At 38.9% G+C, this 16,434-nt stretch overlaps 1 protein-coding gene across 2 annotated transcripts in view; it reads right to left on the reverse strand.

Moving 5' to 3' along the window:
* The window catches only part of LOC111169871 (SUMO-interacting motif-containing protein 1), a 103,510-nt gene extending 87,873 nt beyond the window's left edge, over positions 1-15,637 (reverse strand). For both annotated transcript variants that reach the window (XM_022564438.3, XM_022564437.3), the window contains exon 1: positions 15,395-15,637. In XM_022564438.3, coding sequence (XP_022420146.1) covers positions 15,395-15,523 — 129 coding nt within the window. In that variant the 5' untranslated portion in view covers positions 15,524-15,637. The remainder of the gene's footprint in view (positions 1-15,394) is intronic.
* Positions 15,638-16,434: the final 797 nt, after the last annotated feature.

The following is a 16,434-nucleotide window of genomic DNA, read 5'->3' on the forward strand; positions in this document are numbered from 1 at the left end:
ATTAACCAAGGAGGTAAAAGACCTACACACTGAAAACTATAAGACACTGATGAAAGAAACTGAAGAAAACACAAATGAATGGAAAGATGTTTCATGCTCATGGTTTGGAACAATTAATATTGTTAAAATGCCCATATTACCCAAAGCAATCTACAGATTCAATGCAATCCTCATCAAAATTCTGATGGCACATTTCAGAGAAATAGAACAAAGAATCCTAAAATTTGTATGGAACCACAAAAGACCCCAAATAGCCAAAGCAGTCTTAAGAAAGAAGAACAAAGCTGAAGGCATTGCACTCCCTGATATCAAACTCAGTATGATTTTGGCATAAAAACCGACACATGGATCAATTAAAAAAATAGAGATCTCAGAAACAAACCCACATATATATGGTCAATTAATTTATGAAAAGAGGTAAGACTATACAATGGGGAAGGGACAGTCTCTTTAATAAATGGTGCTAGGAAAACTAGACAGCCACAAGCAAAAGAATGAAACTAGACTATTGATACTATCTTACACCATACACAGAAATTAACTGAAAATGGATTAGAGACCTGAATGGAAGACTCGAAACCACAGAACTCCTAGAAGAAAACATAGGTGGTAAGCTCCCTGACATTGGTCTTGGTGATTATTTTTGTATCTGATTCCAAAAGCAAAGGCAACAAAAGCAAAAATAAACAAGTGGGACTACATCGAACTAAAAAGCTTCTGCACAGCAAAGGAAACCATCAGCAAAATGAAAAGGCAACCTACTGAGTGAGAGAAAATATTTGCAAATCATGCATCTGATAAAAGAGTAATATCCAAAATATATAAAGAACTCATACAACTCAATAACAAAAAACCAAATATCTGATTAAGAAATGGACAGAGGACCTAAATAGACATTTTCCCAAAGAAGACATATAGATGGCCAACAGACACATGAAAAGATGCTCAACATCACTAATTATCAGGGAAATGCAAATCAAAACCACAATGAACTATTACCTCATACCTGTTACAGTGGCTTTTATCAAAAAGACAGGAGATGACAAGGGTTGGCAAGGATGTGGAGAAAAGGGCACCCTTGTGCACTGTTGGTGGGAATGTCAATTGGTACAGCTGCTATGGAAAACAGTACGGAAGCTCCCCCCAAAATTAAAAATAGAACATGTGATCCATCCAGCAATTCTACTTCTGGGTATTTATCTGAAGAAAATGAAAACACTAATTTGAAAAGATATATGCACCACTATGTTCACTGCAGCATTAGTTGCAATAGCCAAGAAATGGAAACAACCTAAGTGTCCACTGATGGATGACCAGATAAATATGTAGTGTGTGTGTGTGTGTGTGTGTGTATAGTATATATATAAATACATATATATATACAATAGAATACTACTCAGCCATAAAAAAGTATGAAATTTTGCCATTTGTGACAACATGGATGGACCTAGAGGGTATCATGCTAAGTGAAATAAGTCAGACAGAGAAAGACAAATACCATATGATTTCACTTATACGTGGAATCTAAAAAGAAAAACAAACACACAATACGAATTCACAGGTACAGAGAACAGAATGGTGTTTGCCGGGAGGGTTGTGAGGGTGGGCAAAATGGGTGAACAGGGTCAAGAGGTATAAACTTCCACTTATAAAATAAGTTATGGGGATGTAATGTTTAGCATAGTAATTATATCAATAATATTTTATAATATATTATTATTTTTATAATATATAATATGTTATATAATAATATTATAATTATAATGTATTATAATAATATATCAATAATATTGCAGGGCGTATTTGAAAGTTGTCAAGAGAGTAAATCTTAAAAATATTCTCATCACAAGAAAAAAATTTTCTTTGTAACTCTGTACGGTGAATGATGGTAACTAGATTTATTAAGGAGGTCATTTTGCAGTGTATACAAATACTGAATCATTATGTTGTACATCTGAAACTAATATAATGGTATATGTCAATTATACCTCAATAAAAAAATGATGAGGATTTTTAGAAAATGTGACATGACACTAAAGTTCATTGATAATGTGTGAAACTTTGGTTAAAAATTTAAAACTTTGTTAATTAACTAGATGGGAGGAATCCTTTCACAATGCATATGCATATCAAATCACCATGACATACACTTTAAATATCTTACAATTTTGTCAATTATTCATCAATAAAGCTAAAATTTTAAATAAATAACCTAAAAAAAAAAGAGAAATGTGACAAAACCCAGAAAAACTCTGGAAAATAATGAGCTGGGGGCTAACACTACCCTAATTTTCATCGTATACCATTCTCTAGTATTTGAATTTTTTGGACTGGTACATGTAAGTTTTTTTTTTTTTAATTAATAAACTTTACTTTTTGGAGCAGTTTTAGGTTCACAGAAAAACTGAGCAGAAAGTAGAGTGTTCCCATATATCCCCTCTCCCCACATATGCACAACCTCCCCCAATATCAGCATCACGGTGGTATATTAGTTACAACTGATGAACCTACACTGACACATTATCAACACCCAAAGCCCATAGTTTACATTAAGGGTTTACTCTTGGTGCTGTACATTTTATGGGTTTTGACAAATGTATAATGACATGTATCTACCATTGTAGTATCATACAGAATAGTTTCACTGCCTGAAAAATCCTGCGCTTTGCTTATTCAGGTCTCCCTCTCCATTAACCCCTGGCAGCCAGTAATCTTTTCACTGTCTCCACAGTTTTCACTTTTCCAGAATGTCGCATTGTTGGAATCATACAGTATGTAGTCTTTTCAGATTACGTATTACTAAGTGAAAAAAGCCACTGAAGTTTACACCAAGTATTTTCATGGCTTGATAGCTTATTTCTTTTTAGTGCTGAATAATATTCCACCGTCTGGATGTACCACAGTTTACTTATCCATTCACTTATTGAAGGACATCTTAGTTGCTTCCAAGTTTCGGCAATTATGAACGAAGCTGATATAAACATCTGTATTCGGTTTTCTGTGTGGACAGAAGTTACAATTCATCTGGGTAAATACCAAGGAGCACAATTGCTGGTTTTTATGGTAAGAACACATTTAGTTTTGTAAAAAACTGCCCAACTGTCTTCCAAATTTGCTGTACCATTTTGCATTCCCACCAGTAATGAGTGAGAATTCCATTATTCCACATCCTCACCAGCATTTGGTGTTTGTTTTGGATTTTGGGTAGTCTAAAATCCAAATGTAGTAATATTTCATTGTTATTTTAATTTGCAATTCTCTAATGGCACATGATGTTGAACATCTTTTCATACACTTATTTGACATCTATATACCTTCTTTGATGACGTATCTGTTTATGTCCTTTGTCCATTTTTTAATCAGGTTGTTTACTTATTGTTGAGTTTTAAGAACTCTTTGCATATTTTCAAAGCAGTCCTTTATCAGATGTGTCTTTTGCAATATTTTTTTCCAGTCTGTGGCTTATCTTCTCATTCTCTTGTCTTTCACAGAGAAGTTTTTAGTAGTAGTGAAGTCCAGCTTAGCAATTATTTCTTCCATAGATCATGTCCTTGGTGTTGTATCTAAAACATCACTGCCAAACCCAAAGTCATCTAGGTTTTCTCCTATGCTATCTTCTGAGAATTTTACAGTTTTGCATCTTATGTTTAGGTCTATGATCCATTTTGAGTTAATTTTTATGAAAGTTGTAAGGTCTGTGTCTAGATTCATTTGTTTGCATGTGAATGTCGTTGTTGCAGCACCGTTTGTTGAAAAGACTATCTTTTGCTCCTTTGTCAAAGATCAGTGGACTATAGTAATGTGGGTCTATTTCAGGGCTTTTTATTCTGTTCCACTGATCTATTTGTCTATTCTTTCATCAATACCACACTGTTTTGATTACTGTAGTTTGTAGTAAGTCTTGAAGTCAGGTAGTGACAGTCCTCTGACTTTGTTCTTCTCCTTCAATATTTAGTTGGCTATTGCTTCTCCATATAAACCTTAATCAGTTTACTGATATCCACAAAATAACTTGCTAGGATCTTGATTGGGAGTGTATTGAATCTATAGATCCGGTTCATAAGAACTGACATCCTGACAATATTGAGTCTTCCTTTCTATGAACATGGAATATATCTCCATTTATTTATTTCTTCTTTGATATATTTTATCAGTTTTATAGTCTTCCTCATATAGATCTTGTACATGTTTTATGAGATTTATACTTAAGTATTTCATTTTTTTAGGTTTTAATGTAAATGGTAATATGTTTTTAATTTCAAATTCCACTTGTTCACTGCTGGTATACAGGAAAGTGACTGACTTTTGTAAGCTGACCTTGCATCCTACAGTCTTGCTATTATCGCTTATTAGTTTTCATTGTTGTTGGTGTTAATTCTTTTGGATTTTTTCCTACATAGGTGATTATGACATCTGTGAGTAAAGACAATTTTATTTCTTCTTTCCTAATCTGTATACTTTTTCTTGTCTAATAGCATTAGTTAGGACTTCCTGTACAATACTGAAAAGCACTGGTGAGAGAGGATGTCCTTGCCTTGCTCCTGATCTTAGTGGGAAATTTTTAAGTTTCTTACCATTAAGTATCAGAGGTTTTTTGTAGCTGTTCTTTATCAAGGTGAGGAAGTTTCCTCTTTAATCCTAGTTTGCTGAGGTTTTCTTTTTTTTTTTTTCTACCATGAATAGGTGTTGGATTTTGTCAGACAGTTTTTCTGCATCTACTAATATGATCATATGATCATATGAAGAAAAAATTTCTTCTTTAGCCTGTTGATATGGTGGATGACATTAGTTGGTTTTCAAATGTTGAACCAGATTTGCATACCTGGAATAAATTCCTCTTGGTCGTGGTGTATAATTCTTTTAATACATTGTTGGATTCAATTGCTAATAGTTTGTTAAGGGTTTTTGTATCTATGTTCAATGAGAGCTACTAGTTTGTAGTTTTCTTTTCTTGTAATGTCTTTGTCTGGTTTTAGGGTATTAGGGTAATGCTGGCCTCAGAGAATGAGTTATTCCCCCTGCTGCTATCTTCTGTAGAGAACTGGTATAATTTCTTCCTTAAATGTTTAGTGGAATATACCAGTGAACCCATCTGAGCCTGGTGTTTTCTGATTTGGAAGGTTATTAATTATTGATTCAATTTCTTTAATAGATACAGGTCTATTCAGATAGTCTATTCATATATCTTTTATAACAAAAATTTAAAGTTTAAAAAGTGTTGGTTATCCCCAAATTACCCTATAAATTTAATAAATTCCAAACAAAAATGGTATTTTTTTAAGGAATGAGTAAGATGATTCAAACATTCCTTTGAAAGTGGAAAGGCTCAAGAATAACTTAAAGGGGAAACAAAAGACAAATAAGGAGGCTTTGCACTACCAAATATCAAGACAACTTCAGAGCTACAGTAATTAAAATATGTAGAAAATAGGCCCCGAATTATCTGCAAACTTAGTTTATGACACAGGTAGTTTTACACGTAATTGGGTAGATCATTCAATAGTATTAAATGAGTTAACTCAATATTTGAGAGGAGTTTTTCCTTTCAGCAAAATTCTATGCAATTGAAAAGTTAGACCATTACATTTGGCACAAATCTAAGAAATTTGATAATATCCAGGTTTGCCAAAGTATAAGAAAACAGGTATTCTTAAACACTGTCCACATAAGAATAGATATTACATCCACTTTGAAGTATAATTTGGTGGTTATATATCAACTAGTGATCTTAGTTGCAAGAAAAAGGGTAGCTCCTAGAATCTAGAGAACCTGAGAACCAAGTTTGGAGTCTACACAGCCAAAACTGATGCTCTAAACCATAGTGCACAACTGAATATGCGATTATCACTGTCAGTGGGCACAAACACCACAGCTTCCATGGCCAGCTATACCCTGTACCCTACTGCTACATGTAATTGCCATTGCTGCTGCTGTCTCACCAAAATGGAGTCTACCTTACCCTGCTTTTTCCCATCACCAGCTTCCAATTCAAAGTCTGGAATAAGTACTTCTGACTGGTATAATCTAGGTTCTATGTCCAAGCATTAGGTGCAAGGGAGCCTGGGAATGTGAGTATCTGGCATTTCAGCTTTTTTTTTTTTTAGGAGGAAATAGATTGTATCTCCAAAGGTGGGAGTTTTACAAACATAGTTCTGGGTTTCAGACACTAGGATCACACAAAGAATGACATTATGTCCACAACAGTGGTATACATTAAAATTATAAATACTTATTACTCTTTAACTCCAGAATTCCATTGTAAGGAACTTGTCCTAAAAACATATTCTTATGACCATGCAAGAGAGTTCATCACATCACAGTCTGTAATAGCAAAAAAATTAAAATCAATAAGGGAGAGGTTCAGAAGGAGAAAAATAAATACCGTATGCTAACACATATATATGGAATCTAAAAAAAAAGTTCTGAAGAAACTAGGGGCAGGATAGGAATAAAGACGCAGACGTAGAGAATGGACTTGAGGACATGGGGAGGGGGAAGGATAAGCTGGGACGAAGTGAGAGTGGCATGGACTTATATATACTACCAAATGTAAAATAGACAGCTAGTGGGAAGCAGCCGCATAACACAGGGAGCAGCTCGGTGCTTTATAACCACCTAGAGGAGTGGGATAGGGAGGGTGGGAGGGAGACGCAAGAGGGAGGAGATATAGGGGTATATGTATATGTATAGATGATTCACTTTGTTATGCAGCAGAAACTAACACAACATTGTAAAGCAACTATACTCCAATAAAGATGTTAAAATAAATAAATAAAAATAAGGGACTGGTTAAACAAATTATGGCATTTTTTATATGAGAATAACATGCAGCTGATAAAATATTTATTGAATGAATACTCACTGTGTGCCAGGAACCATGTTATGCACTGGGAATACCATGGTAAACAAAGTGGACAATAGTCTGAATGAGGTACCAATATTTTTTTTAATGCCTAAAATATATTAAGTGGTTTAAAAAATTACTATGACTCCACTGGGAAAAAAATTAGACATTTAGGTATGTTTGTGTACATACACAGAGAAAACTATTAGTTATCTCTGGAGAGCGGGAATGGACAGGGGTGCATTCTTTCTGATATCCTGAGTTTTTTGCCTCTTTAAAATTTTAAAATAATTTTTATAATTTAAAATGGGGAAATTTTATTTTTTAAATGACACAAATGGTATACCTTAAAAAAAAAAACCCCGAGAACCCACTGGAGACTATAGGGTTTCCTTCTGGAGTGAAGAAAATGTTCTAAAATCTAAAACAATGGTGATTGTTAAACTACTCAGGAAATTTTATGTATGGTATGGAATTATATCTTAATAAAGCTGTTAAGGGGGAACGGGGCAAGTGATCTGCAGGCTTACATGGGAGCCAACCTTGATTTAAGATCCAAATTATCAATAGTTTGACATCTGATGTTTTAAATTAAAAATGTAGGTGAATTTTGCTTCTACTCTAAAACATGTCCATAGTTTTAGTTCCAAAAATCTTTATAAAAAATTATCTTAGGTTGGAAGCCATTATTTATCCCCTGGTTCTCCCATCGCAGAGGGTATTTTGACATAACTTATCTCAGGAGGAAAGGATTCCTTAGAAAACCAATAATAAGAATTCTGTTTCTCCCTGAATAAATAATTAATGAGCACCTACTATGTTTGAGGCATTAAGTATGTGGCTGTGTCCAGCAGGGAACTTGCAATTTTGGGGAGAAGGGGCTGAGAAAGAGAAAGTGATTTAAAAAGTATTTTTAAAGTACATGATAGGGTTTAAAAAATAATTTTTGGATTAAAAAACACTGGTGAGTCTATTCTGATAAAAACACACATTTGAAAAATAGAATTATACTTTGCAATTTGCTTTTTTCCACTTAACTATTTCCAGCATCCCCAGAGGATGTTCCTTTGGAAACACGGTGAGAGGTTTGCAAGTTCACCCCAGGATTTTCAAGACTGACACTAGTGGCGGTAAATCTGCTCTATCAGTTAGCACCTGGTTGAACCTACCTCAGTTTCCTCATCTATCAAATAGGGATAATAATAGTACCTACACCTCATAGGGTTGCAGTGAAGATTACATGAGTTAATCCGTGCAAAGCACTCAACATGGTGCCTGGCATAAATACCAACTTTTCTTACTATGTGATGCTCATCATGATTAACATGGTCAGTTCTATGTACCAAACAGTCACTCTGAATCAAAACACCAGCTCCTTGATGAGAAAGGCACAGAACCCAAACAAAGAAAGTCTTAAAGTTTTATTACTGCCAAGAAGGAAGCCCTGTAAAATTAAAGTTAAACTGTGCTTCCAATTAGGAAGACAATACTACTAAGAAATTAAACTCCTTTAATTAACTTATAAATCTAATGTAGTGGTTCTGAACCAGGGGCAATTTTGCCCCCCACAGGAGACATTTAGCAATATCTGGAGACATTTTTGGTAGTCACAAGTGAAGGGGCTGCTGCTACTGGCTGGCATCTGGTAGGTAGAGACCAAAGATGCTACTAAACATTCCACAGTGCACGGGACAGCTTCCCACAACAAAGAATTATCTGGCCCAAAGAAACCCTGATCTAATGCAATCCTTGATAAGATATTCTAAAATTCACTTGGAGGACTAAATGGTCACAACAGACATGAACTTTTGGGGGAAAAAAAAAGTGAGAAGAGGTATTTGCTCGAATAGATACCAAAAAAAAAAAATACTATCAAACCACAAAAATAAGACAGTCAAATTCTGACATTGAGAATACACAAATCAATGAAACATAAAAAAAACCCAGAAATAGATCCAAGTGCTTAAAATAATCTGGTATAAAAAATGTGTTTCAGATAAATGGAGAAAAATAATTATTTAAGAAATGATTCCCAGACAAATGATTAAAATCATATATTATAAATTCTAATATCCAGAATGTTTCCCTCATACATCTGCAATCAGGATGCATCTAATAGTATATACATTTCATGCGGTAGTTTCTTTTTTCTTGAAAAGCTGTTCTTAAACTGACAGCAAGTCTTAGATTCAGTGTTGTCTTAGAAATAAGGCAATACAGTATATGGAAAATGGTAAGCATACTTCATGCTATATAAAGCATTTCAGATGAATTAAAGAAATAAATGTTAAAAATGAGATAGTCAATGAACAATAATAAGTAAATAATAGGAAAATAATCTCAGGACAGGAAATATCTTTCTCAACATAAAACAAAGAAAAAAATAAAGAAAAAAGATGCACAAATACACATGTAAAATGTAAAACTTCATTAAATAAAACATCACAAACTACAGATTTCTAAATTTAGTGCAATCCCAATTTTAAAAGTAAAAATTATTTGGAAGTTGACCAAGTGATTTTTAAAGTTATTTGAAAGAATAAATATGCAAAATTAGCCAGAAAAATTCTAAAAAAGAAGAGCAATGAAAAGTTTCCTCTGCTTATTATTAAAACAGCATGTAACAAGGTCAAAATACAAAGTCCACAAATAGACACGAAGGTTATTAGTTGATAAAGGTAATATTTCAAACCACTGGGGAAAAAGGACAGATAATTCAATAAATGATGTTGGGACAACTAGCTAACCATCTGGAGAGAAAAATATTAGATTACCATTCTATTCTTTTTTTTTTCTATTCTTTTTTTGAAACTAATTCCAGGTGGATTAATGAAAAAAATATTTATAATCTTAGGAGTGAGGAAAGTCTTTCTAAGTATGACAACAAAGACAGAAATCATAAAGGAAAAGGGTGACAGAACTGACTATGTAAAAATTTAAAACCTCTGTAAAGAAAACCAAAGAAATCAAAAGTGGGGAAAAATATGTAACATGTACGACACAGGGGTAGTTTCCTAGTACAAATTACTACAAACTGGCTGGCTTAAAACAACATCCTCTCACAGTTCTGGAGGCTCAGAAGTCCAAAATCAAGGTGTCTGCAGGACCATGCTCTCTCCAAGGCTCTAGGGGAGAATCTGTTCTGTGCCCTTCTCTTAGCTTCTGGTGTCATGAGCAATCCCTGGTGTTCCTTGATTTGCAGCTGCATAACTCCCTCTCTGTCTTCACATCTTATAAGGATACTAGTCATATCGGACTAAGGGTCCACCCTACTCTATGCTCTCATCTTCACTGATTACATCTGCAATGACTCGATTTTCAAATAAGGTCACATTCTGTAGTGGTGGTGGGGACTTCAACACATCTTTTTGGAGGACCCAATCCAACCTATAAAAAGTCTTTACTATGTGAGTAAAACTGACAAATTAGTAAACACACAAACAGAAACCCAATAGGATAAGAACAGGCAATTCACGCACACACCCTACGTGTGTATATATGTGTGTATATATATATATATATATATATATACACACACACATACATATATATGGAGAGAGAGAGAGAGATCTCCAATAAACATGTGCAAGACGTCCAGCTCTCCTACATGCCGAGCACACACTCTGACCTCCAACCTCACTAGCTGCTCCTCCTCCCCTTGCCTTCCCCTGGGCCAGGCACTGTGGCATGCTCTAGGGCTAGATCCTGGATGCTCTTCCTCTTGTAGACTGTCAACCTAGATGAACTCTTCTAGGTCAATGACTTTACAACTTATGTGCTAATGACACCAAACTAGTCAGGACTTCTCCCCTGGCTTCCAAACTCAGTACAAACCTTATACCTTGCATCTCCAGTTGGCTCTCCCACAGGCATCTTAAATTTAACACCTTTTAAAGAGAACTCTTGAATCTTTCCTCCAACCCTGTTCCTCCCCAAGTCTTCCCCACTTCAATGACTGACACCAACTTGCATCCAGTTGTTCAGGCCAAAACCAGGGCATCATTTTTGATTTCTCCCTTTCCCTCATTAACCACATCCAAAGATCAGGATTTACTTTATAAATGCCTTCCATATCTCTCCAGTCTTCCAGTTGCACCACCTACAAAGCTACAATTATCTCTGGTCTGGAATACTAATGAAACCTCCAAGACTGATCTCCCTGATCCACTTTTGTCCCCTTATAGTAAGGTGAAGCTGGTTTGTTTGGGACAGTTTCAGTTTTCACCTGTTGCTTGATACCCGGTCCAGTTAGTAACTCCTTTCATTTGCAAAAGAATCCCCATTTGGATGACAAATTATATGGTCACCTTGCCTTACAGTCTTTTCTTCTCACAGTAGCTAAAGTCACCTTTTTTTTTTTTTTGCGGTATGTGGGCCTCTCACTCTTGTGGCCTCTCCTGTCACGGAGCACAGGCTCCGGACGCGGAGGCTCAGCGGCCATGGCTCACGGGCCCAGCCGTTACGCGGCATGTGGGATCTTCCCGGACCGGGGCACGAACCCGTGTCCCCTGCACCGGCAGGCGGACTCTCAACCACTGCGCCACCAGGGAAGCCCCTAAAGTCACCTTTTAAAAGTGTAAATCAGATCATGTTTTTCCCCTGCTAAAAACCCTTCAAAGATTTCTTATTACATAAGAATAAATCCAAGTTCCTTACTGTGGTCTAGAAGGTCCTATATAACCTAGCCCACCTACTTCTCATCTCTTCCAACTCTGTCCTTCACTCACATTCTAGCCCCACTGGCCTTTTGATTCTTCCAATTAGTCATGCCCCTTCCAAATTCCAAGCCTTTGTTTTTGCTGCACCCTTTACTGCTACTTTATTCCCCAAGATCTTCTCATAACAAATCTGTCATTTTGTTCTCTTATCAAATATTAACTCTTCAGAAAGGCCTTCTTTGAAGACACAATCTAACGCTCCCAACCCCACCCAAGTTATTCTCTATTATATTGTTCACTTATTTGTTAGTTTATTGCTCTTATTTCTTCACTAGAATGTAGGTCCATTGTCATCCTGTTCACCTTTGGTACCCAAGGTCAGAGCATGTGCTCAATATGTATTTAATGAGAGAATGAATCACAACCCACAACCATAGAAAAAATTAAAACCATGACAGCTCACAAAATCTGGCTATCAAATCAGCAAATATTAAAAGAACAAAAATTCCTTACTTTTCTTCCTAACACTCTGACATGACATTTATGTGATTGTTTATTCTTTGTCTCCCTCTGACTAAAGTGAAATCTCCACAAAAACAGGGACTTGGTTTTGTTACACAGCCATATATTCTTAGCAACTACAAGAGTGCCTGGCATATAGTAAGTGTTCAATAAATATTTACATACTGAATAAATTGACAGTATCTAGGGGTAGATATGGACTAGGTAGTGAAGAAAGGGGTATGGTGAAAATATAATTGGTGCACGATTTCTGTAGGAAATATGACAATATATATCAAAAGCCCTCCAAAGAGGGCATACCTTTAGACTCAGCAATCTCACTTCTAAGAGGAACTTATCCTAAAACAAACAAACAAACAAACAAAGGTACAAAGATTATTTATGAGGAAATTTCTGAGTTGTTTATAATAGAGAAAATTTAGAAATGGCAGCATAATATCCATTTATAGGAAAAGAGAAATGTAATTATAAATCTGTACAATGAAATACATTAAAAATATTGGTGATGTGTATTTATTGATGCAGAAAGAGATAAAAAGTATATTAAAAGAAAAGGCAAACTGAAAACAATGAAGTATAGCAAGACTTCATTTTTGCAAAAACATATGGGGATGACACATGGCTATGTATGAGTGCAGACTGGTATTTACAAATAAAAGTTTAGCCAGGCATACTTCAAAATGTTAACATTGGTTATTTTTGGATAGCGAGATTAAGGGCAATTAAATTTTTTTCTATATACATTTCTCAATTTTTTGTAATTAGGGCAACCAAAATTATCTGAATATGTTCTGCTTTTACAAGTAGGGGGGAAAAAAAGCAATAAATATTATTAAAAAACACAGACACATTTCATCAACTTACTGAAGACTAAAGCCTAGGTTAAGAGCCAGAAGTTCAGAAACATCAACTTCAGCATTGGAGATGGGTTTCTGATTTCCTGAATTCAAGCAAGTTGTTTCCCCTCAGTCAATATTTGTAAAAAAGAAAAAAAAATTACAAAACTTGTTTCTTTCATTTCATTGCTTCCCAAGCTTGAGAAACAGCACAAAGTGTAGCAAAAGCTATCATTTATGCTGGCATTTTCCTTGCATTGCTTCATTAAAAACCTTCTAATGGTCCTGCCAGGTAGGTATTAATGTTCTCAAATGCAAAAGCTGAGAGAAATGACAGAACTTGCCAAAGCTCACACAGCTGTTGGGGGGGGAGGCGGGGGAGTTCCAAGTTCCGTATTTAAACAGAGGTTTCTCTGACCTCAGGGCCTTGAGGAAAAGCTGGACAAAGGCGCTTGAGGCTTTATAACCTTGCTCTCTCAATGCCTCTGATCTTTTGTGTGGTTATCATACCACCCTTATCTAACTTGCAAGAAAGATAAAAGGAGAACCAGCCCAGAGTTTTTAGAAAGGTGGAGTAAGTCTCTGGAGAAGCGAGATTTACACTGGGTACTACTCTGGAACTTGCCCTTCATTTCTCTTCAACTCAAAAGCTCCAAATCAAAATGCTTGGTTGGGTGGTCACAAGGGAGGGGAGGGGGGCAGTTTGAGAGTGCCCCTATGTATGTGTGTGAAGGGTCACAACACACGCGACAGACTGGGATAAGGATGACATCTGGGCACCTGAAGAAGGAAGCTGACCCAGGATGAGGGAAGATGGATACCACTTGGGAGCAAAGGACAAAGTTAGTAGGAAGGACAAATTAAAGGGGGATTGAGAGAAGGAGGAATAGGAAAGAGGAGGAACTGGGAGGAGATGCAGTTGGGAGTTATTCTGCAGTATTTTTTTCTTCCACCTCTTTTCTTTCTATATTCTTTCCCTTGATTATCTCGGTCACAATTAGACCTTCGATGCTCCTTTCTGTTTAGGTGGTTACCAAATCTTTCCAGTCCTGACTTTTCTCCAGAGTTCAAGTCCTCTGCGGTTCAAACTGAATGCAGCATTCCCTCCACCCCAAGCCTGCTCCTACTGTATTTGCTCTCATCGTCAAACATCCATCTGAACTGCTCGCTCTCCCATTCCATCAACCATTCTTTCATCCAACAAATATTTATTGTGGATCTAGTATGTCCCCCACACTGTCACAGCACTAGGGACATCCATTCACTTCCCAAGTTGGGTCACTTTTACCTTGAAAATCTTTTGTCTGTCCATCTCATCTAAATTCTTTACTGAAATTTATTGAGGATCCCTCTTGCTTGAATCATGGCAACATAGCACTATAAGTTAATTGGTTTTGCATGCCATTTATTCTACAGTGACCTCCTAGATTTAGCACTATACCTGAAGTGGCTCACAGTGGAGGCTTAGGGACTACAAACAATGGGAAGGGGATTGGAGAAGCAGAAGCTAGATTTGTCTTGATGAAGTATTTGCAAAGGAAGAAAGGGGTTTACAAATAACATCAGTGTGACAATTCTGTTATTTCTGGGGTGTGGCTTTGGGAGGCTGGGAAGATTGTTGGAAGTCTGATGCTGGGAGTCTCCTGATAGAAAGCCTTGCCCACCTCCCATCCCTTGAGTACTCAATAGCCACTTGTTGATTATATCACCTTCTATGACAGAAACCGCGAATGTTGTGTTCTCCATCGCATCCCCAGCTCTTAGAACATCAGGCCCATAGTAGGAGTTCAATAAATATCTGTGGAGGATTCTAGAAAGGCAGGGACCATAGATGTTTTATTCACTACCTTAGGAAGAAGGACAAAGAGACTGAGGGAAAAAGAAATCGTGCAAGATGTTTCCCTCCTTATCCCGAGCCTGGTAAATGTTTCCTAAGAGAAATAAACGGCCCTCCTGCACAACTCCAAAATCGGGCCCCTCGCTCGGCTGCCAGGCCCTGGAGCGCGGCCACCATCTGGCCCAGGCCCCAGCTTCCCTCCCTCCCCGCCCGGGCTCCTGTTACCTCCCTGCATACATCTGTACCCACCACAAGCCAAACAATTACACGCTCCCGCGTCCCCGCCTCGTGGTCCGCGACTACCCCCAGGACCCTGCGTGCCCCCAGGCCCCCCGGCCGCCACCCCCGCCAAGGCTCGGGGAAGCGCACGGCCCGGCCTGAGACCGCCGCCCGCTGTGGGCTCCTGCACCCCCCGCACCCGGACCTCGTCCATGTGCTCGGCGGCCACTCTCCAGCCTCAGCCCGCTCGGGCTTGAGTGCGGAGCCCGGGAGGCCCGGCTTCCCGACCCGGGCCAGCCGCACTCCTCAGGGTAGAACACGACAGGAAGGCGGCAAGGCGGGAAGCGGTTGCAGCTGTGAGGCGCCCAGGGGCGGGCGGCGGGGCCGCCGGAGCCAGCGGGCCGGGCCGAGGGTGGCCCGAGCAGAGGCGGCGCTCCGGTCGCGGCGGGGTTCGGGAAGCGGCGGCTCGCTCACTCACCACGGTCCGGCGGGGCAGCGCGCCGGTGGTCCGGGACAGGGCCCGGCGGAGCCTCCGCGCCCGGCCCGAGCGGGTCCCCCCGGAGCTCTCGGAGCCGCTGTCGTCCGAGATCACGATGAAGTCCTCCATGGCTGTGGGTCCCGGCCGAGCCAGCGCGCGGACGGCCGGCAACCCGGGAGGCGGCAGCGGCGGCGTTGACTTCGGTTACTGCTGCTGAGGCGGCGGCGGCGACGGCGACGACAACCGGGGCCATCACCCCGACTGCCCCGCCCCGATCCCCGCCCCGTCGGCCCCTTCCCGCCCCTCCGGAGCACCGCCCCCTGGCGGCTGGCGGCGGGCGGCAGGCGGCGGGCGGCTAGCGGCTGGTAGGGTCGCGGTCACGGTTTTTGGCGGTGGCACTCGTTCTCCCTTCCCGGAAAGCGAGAGAAAATCAAGTCGCAGCCGGCTTGGGCCGGTGTTGGGGACGGCCGTGCGGGACGCTGAGGCTGTGAGGGCTTCCCCTGCTGCTTCTGACTCAAGTGTGAGGTGAGGTGTGAACAGGCCTCTCTGACCCAGACAGCCTCGACATACTCGCCCGAAGAGCGTCCCTTTTCTGCACACGTGCAAGTACCTTTGTAGGATCATTTCCTAGAAGTGGAATTACTAGGTCCAAGGCGCTGTTTCTGTTCTGATAAGTGATGCCAAATTACTAAATTGTACCAATTTGCGGTTTCACCAACAATATATGTCACTCAGGAATTTAAACTGAGATTTAGAGATTTGTTCAGTTGGTAGCAGGATCAGAGACTGAAAAAAATGCACAAAGAGAAGCGATGAAGGAGCAGAAATTATAAATATTTAGATGTTATGAATAAGCAAAAAAGATACACCCAGTGGAGGGAGAAGCGGTAGGTAGTTGGTTGTTGAGCAGGAACGTTAAAATCAGGATAGGATCTGTGTTACAATAAATGGGGTATTGACAAAATCTTGCTGCCCAGGCTCTAGCAATTTGGCAGAATGTATTAACAGAGCTAAAGGAAAATGTGTTTATCGGAAAGGGG

Source organism: Delphinapterus leucas, unplaced genomic scaffold, assembly GCF_059928025.1.
Source record: "Delphinapterus leucas isolate spDelLeu-1000000601 "Yukka" unplaced genomic scaffold, BTC_Dleu_Yukka2 spDelLeu_asBTCV2_sq25, whole genome shotgun sequence".
In the NCBI taxonomy this organism is placed as follows: Eukaryota; Metazoa; Chordata; class Mammalia; order Artiodactyla; family Monodontidae; genus Delphinapterus; species Delphinapterus leucas.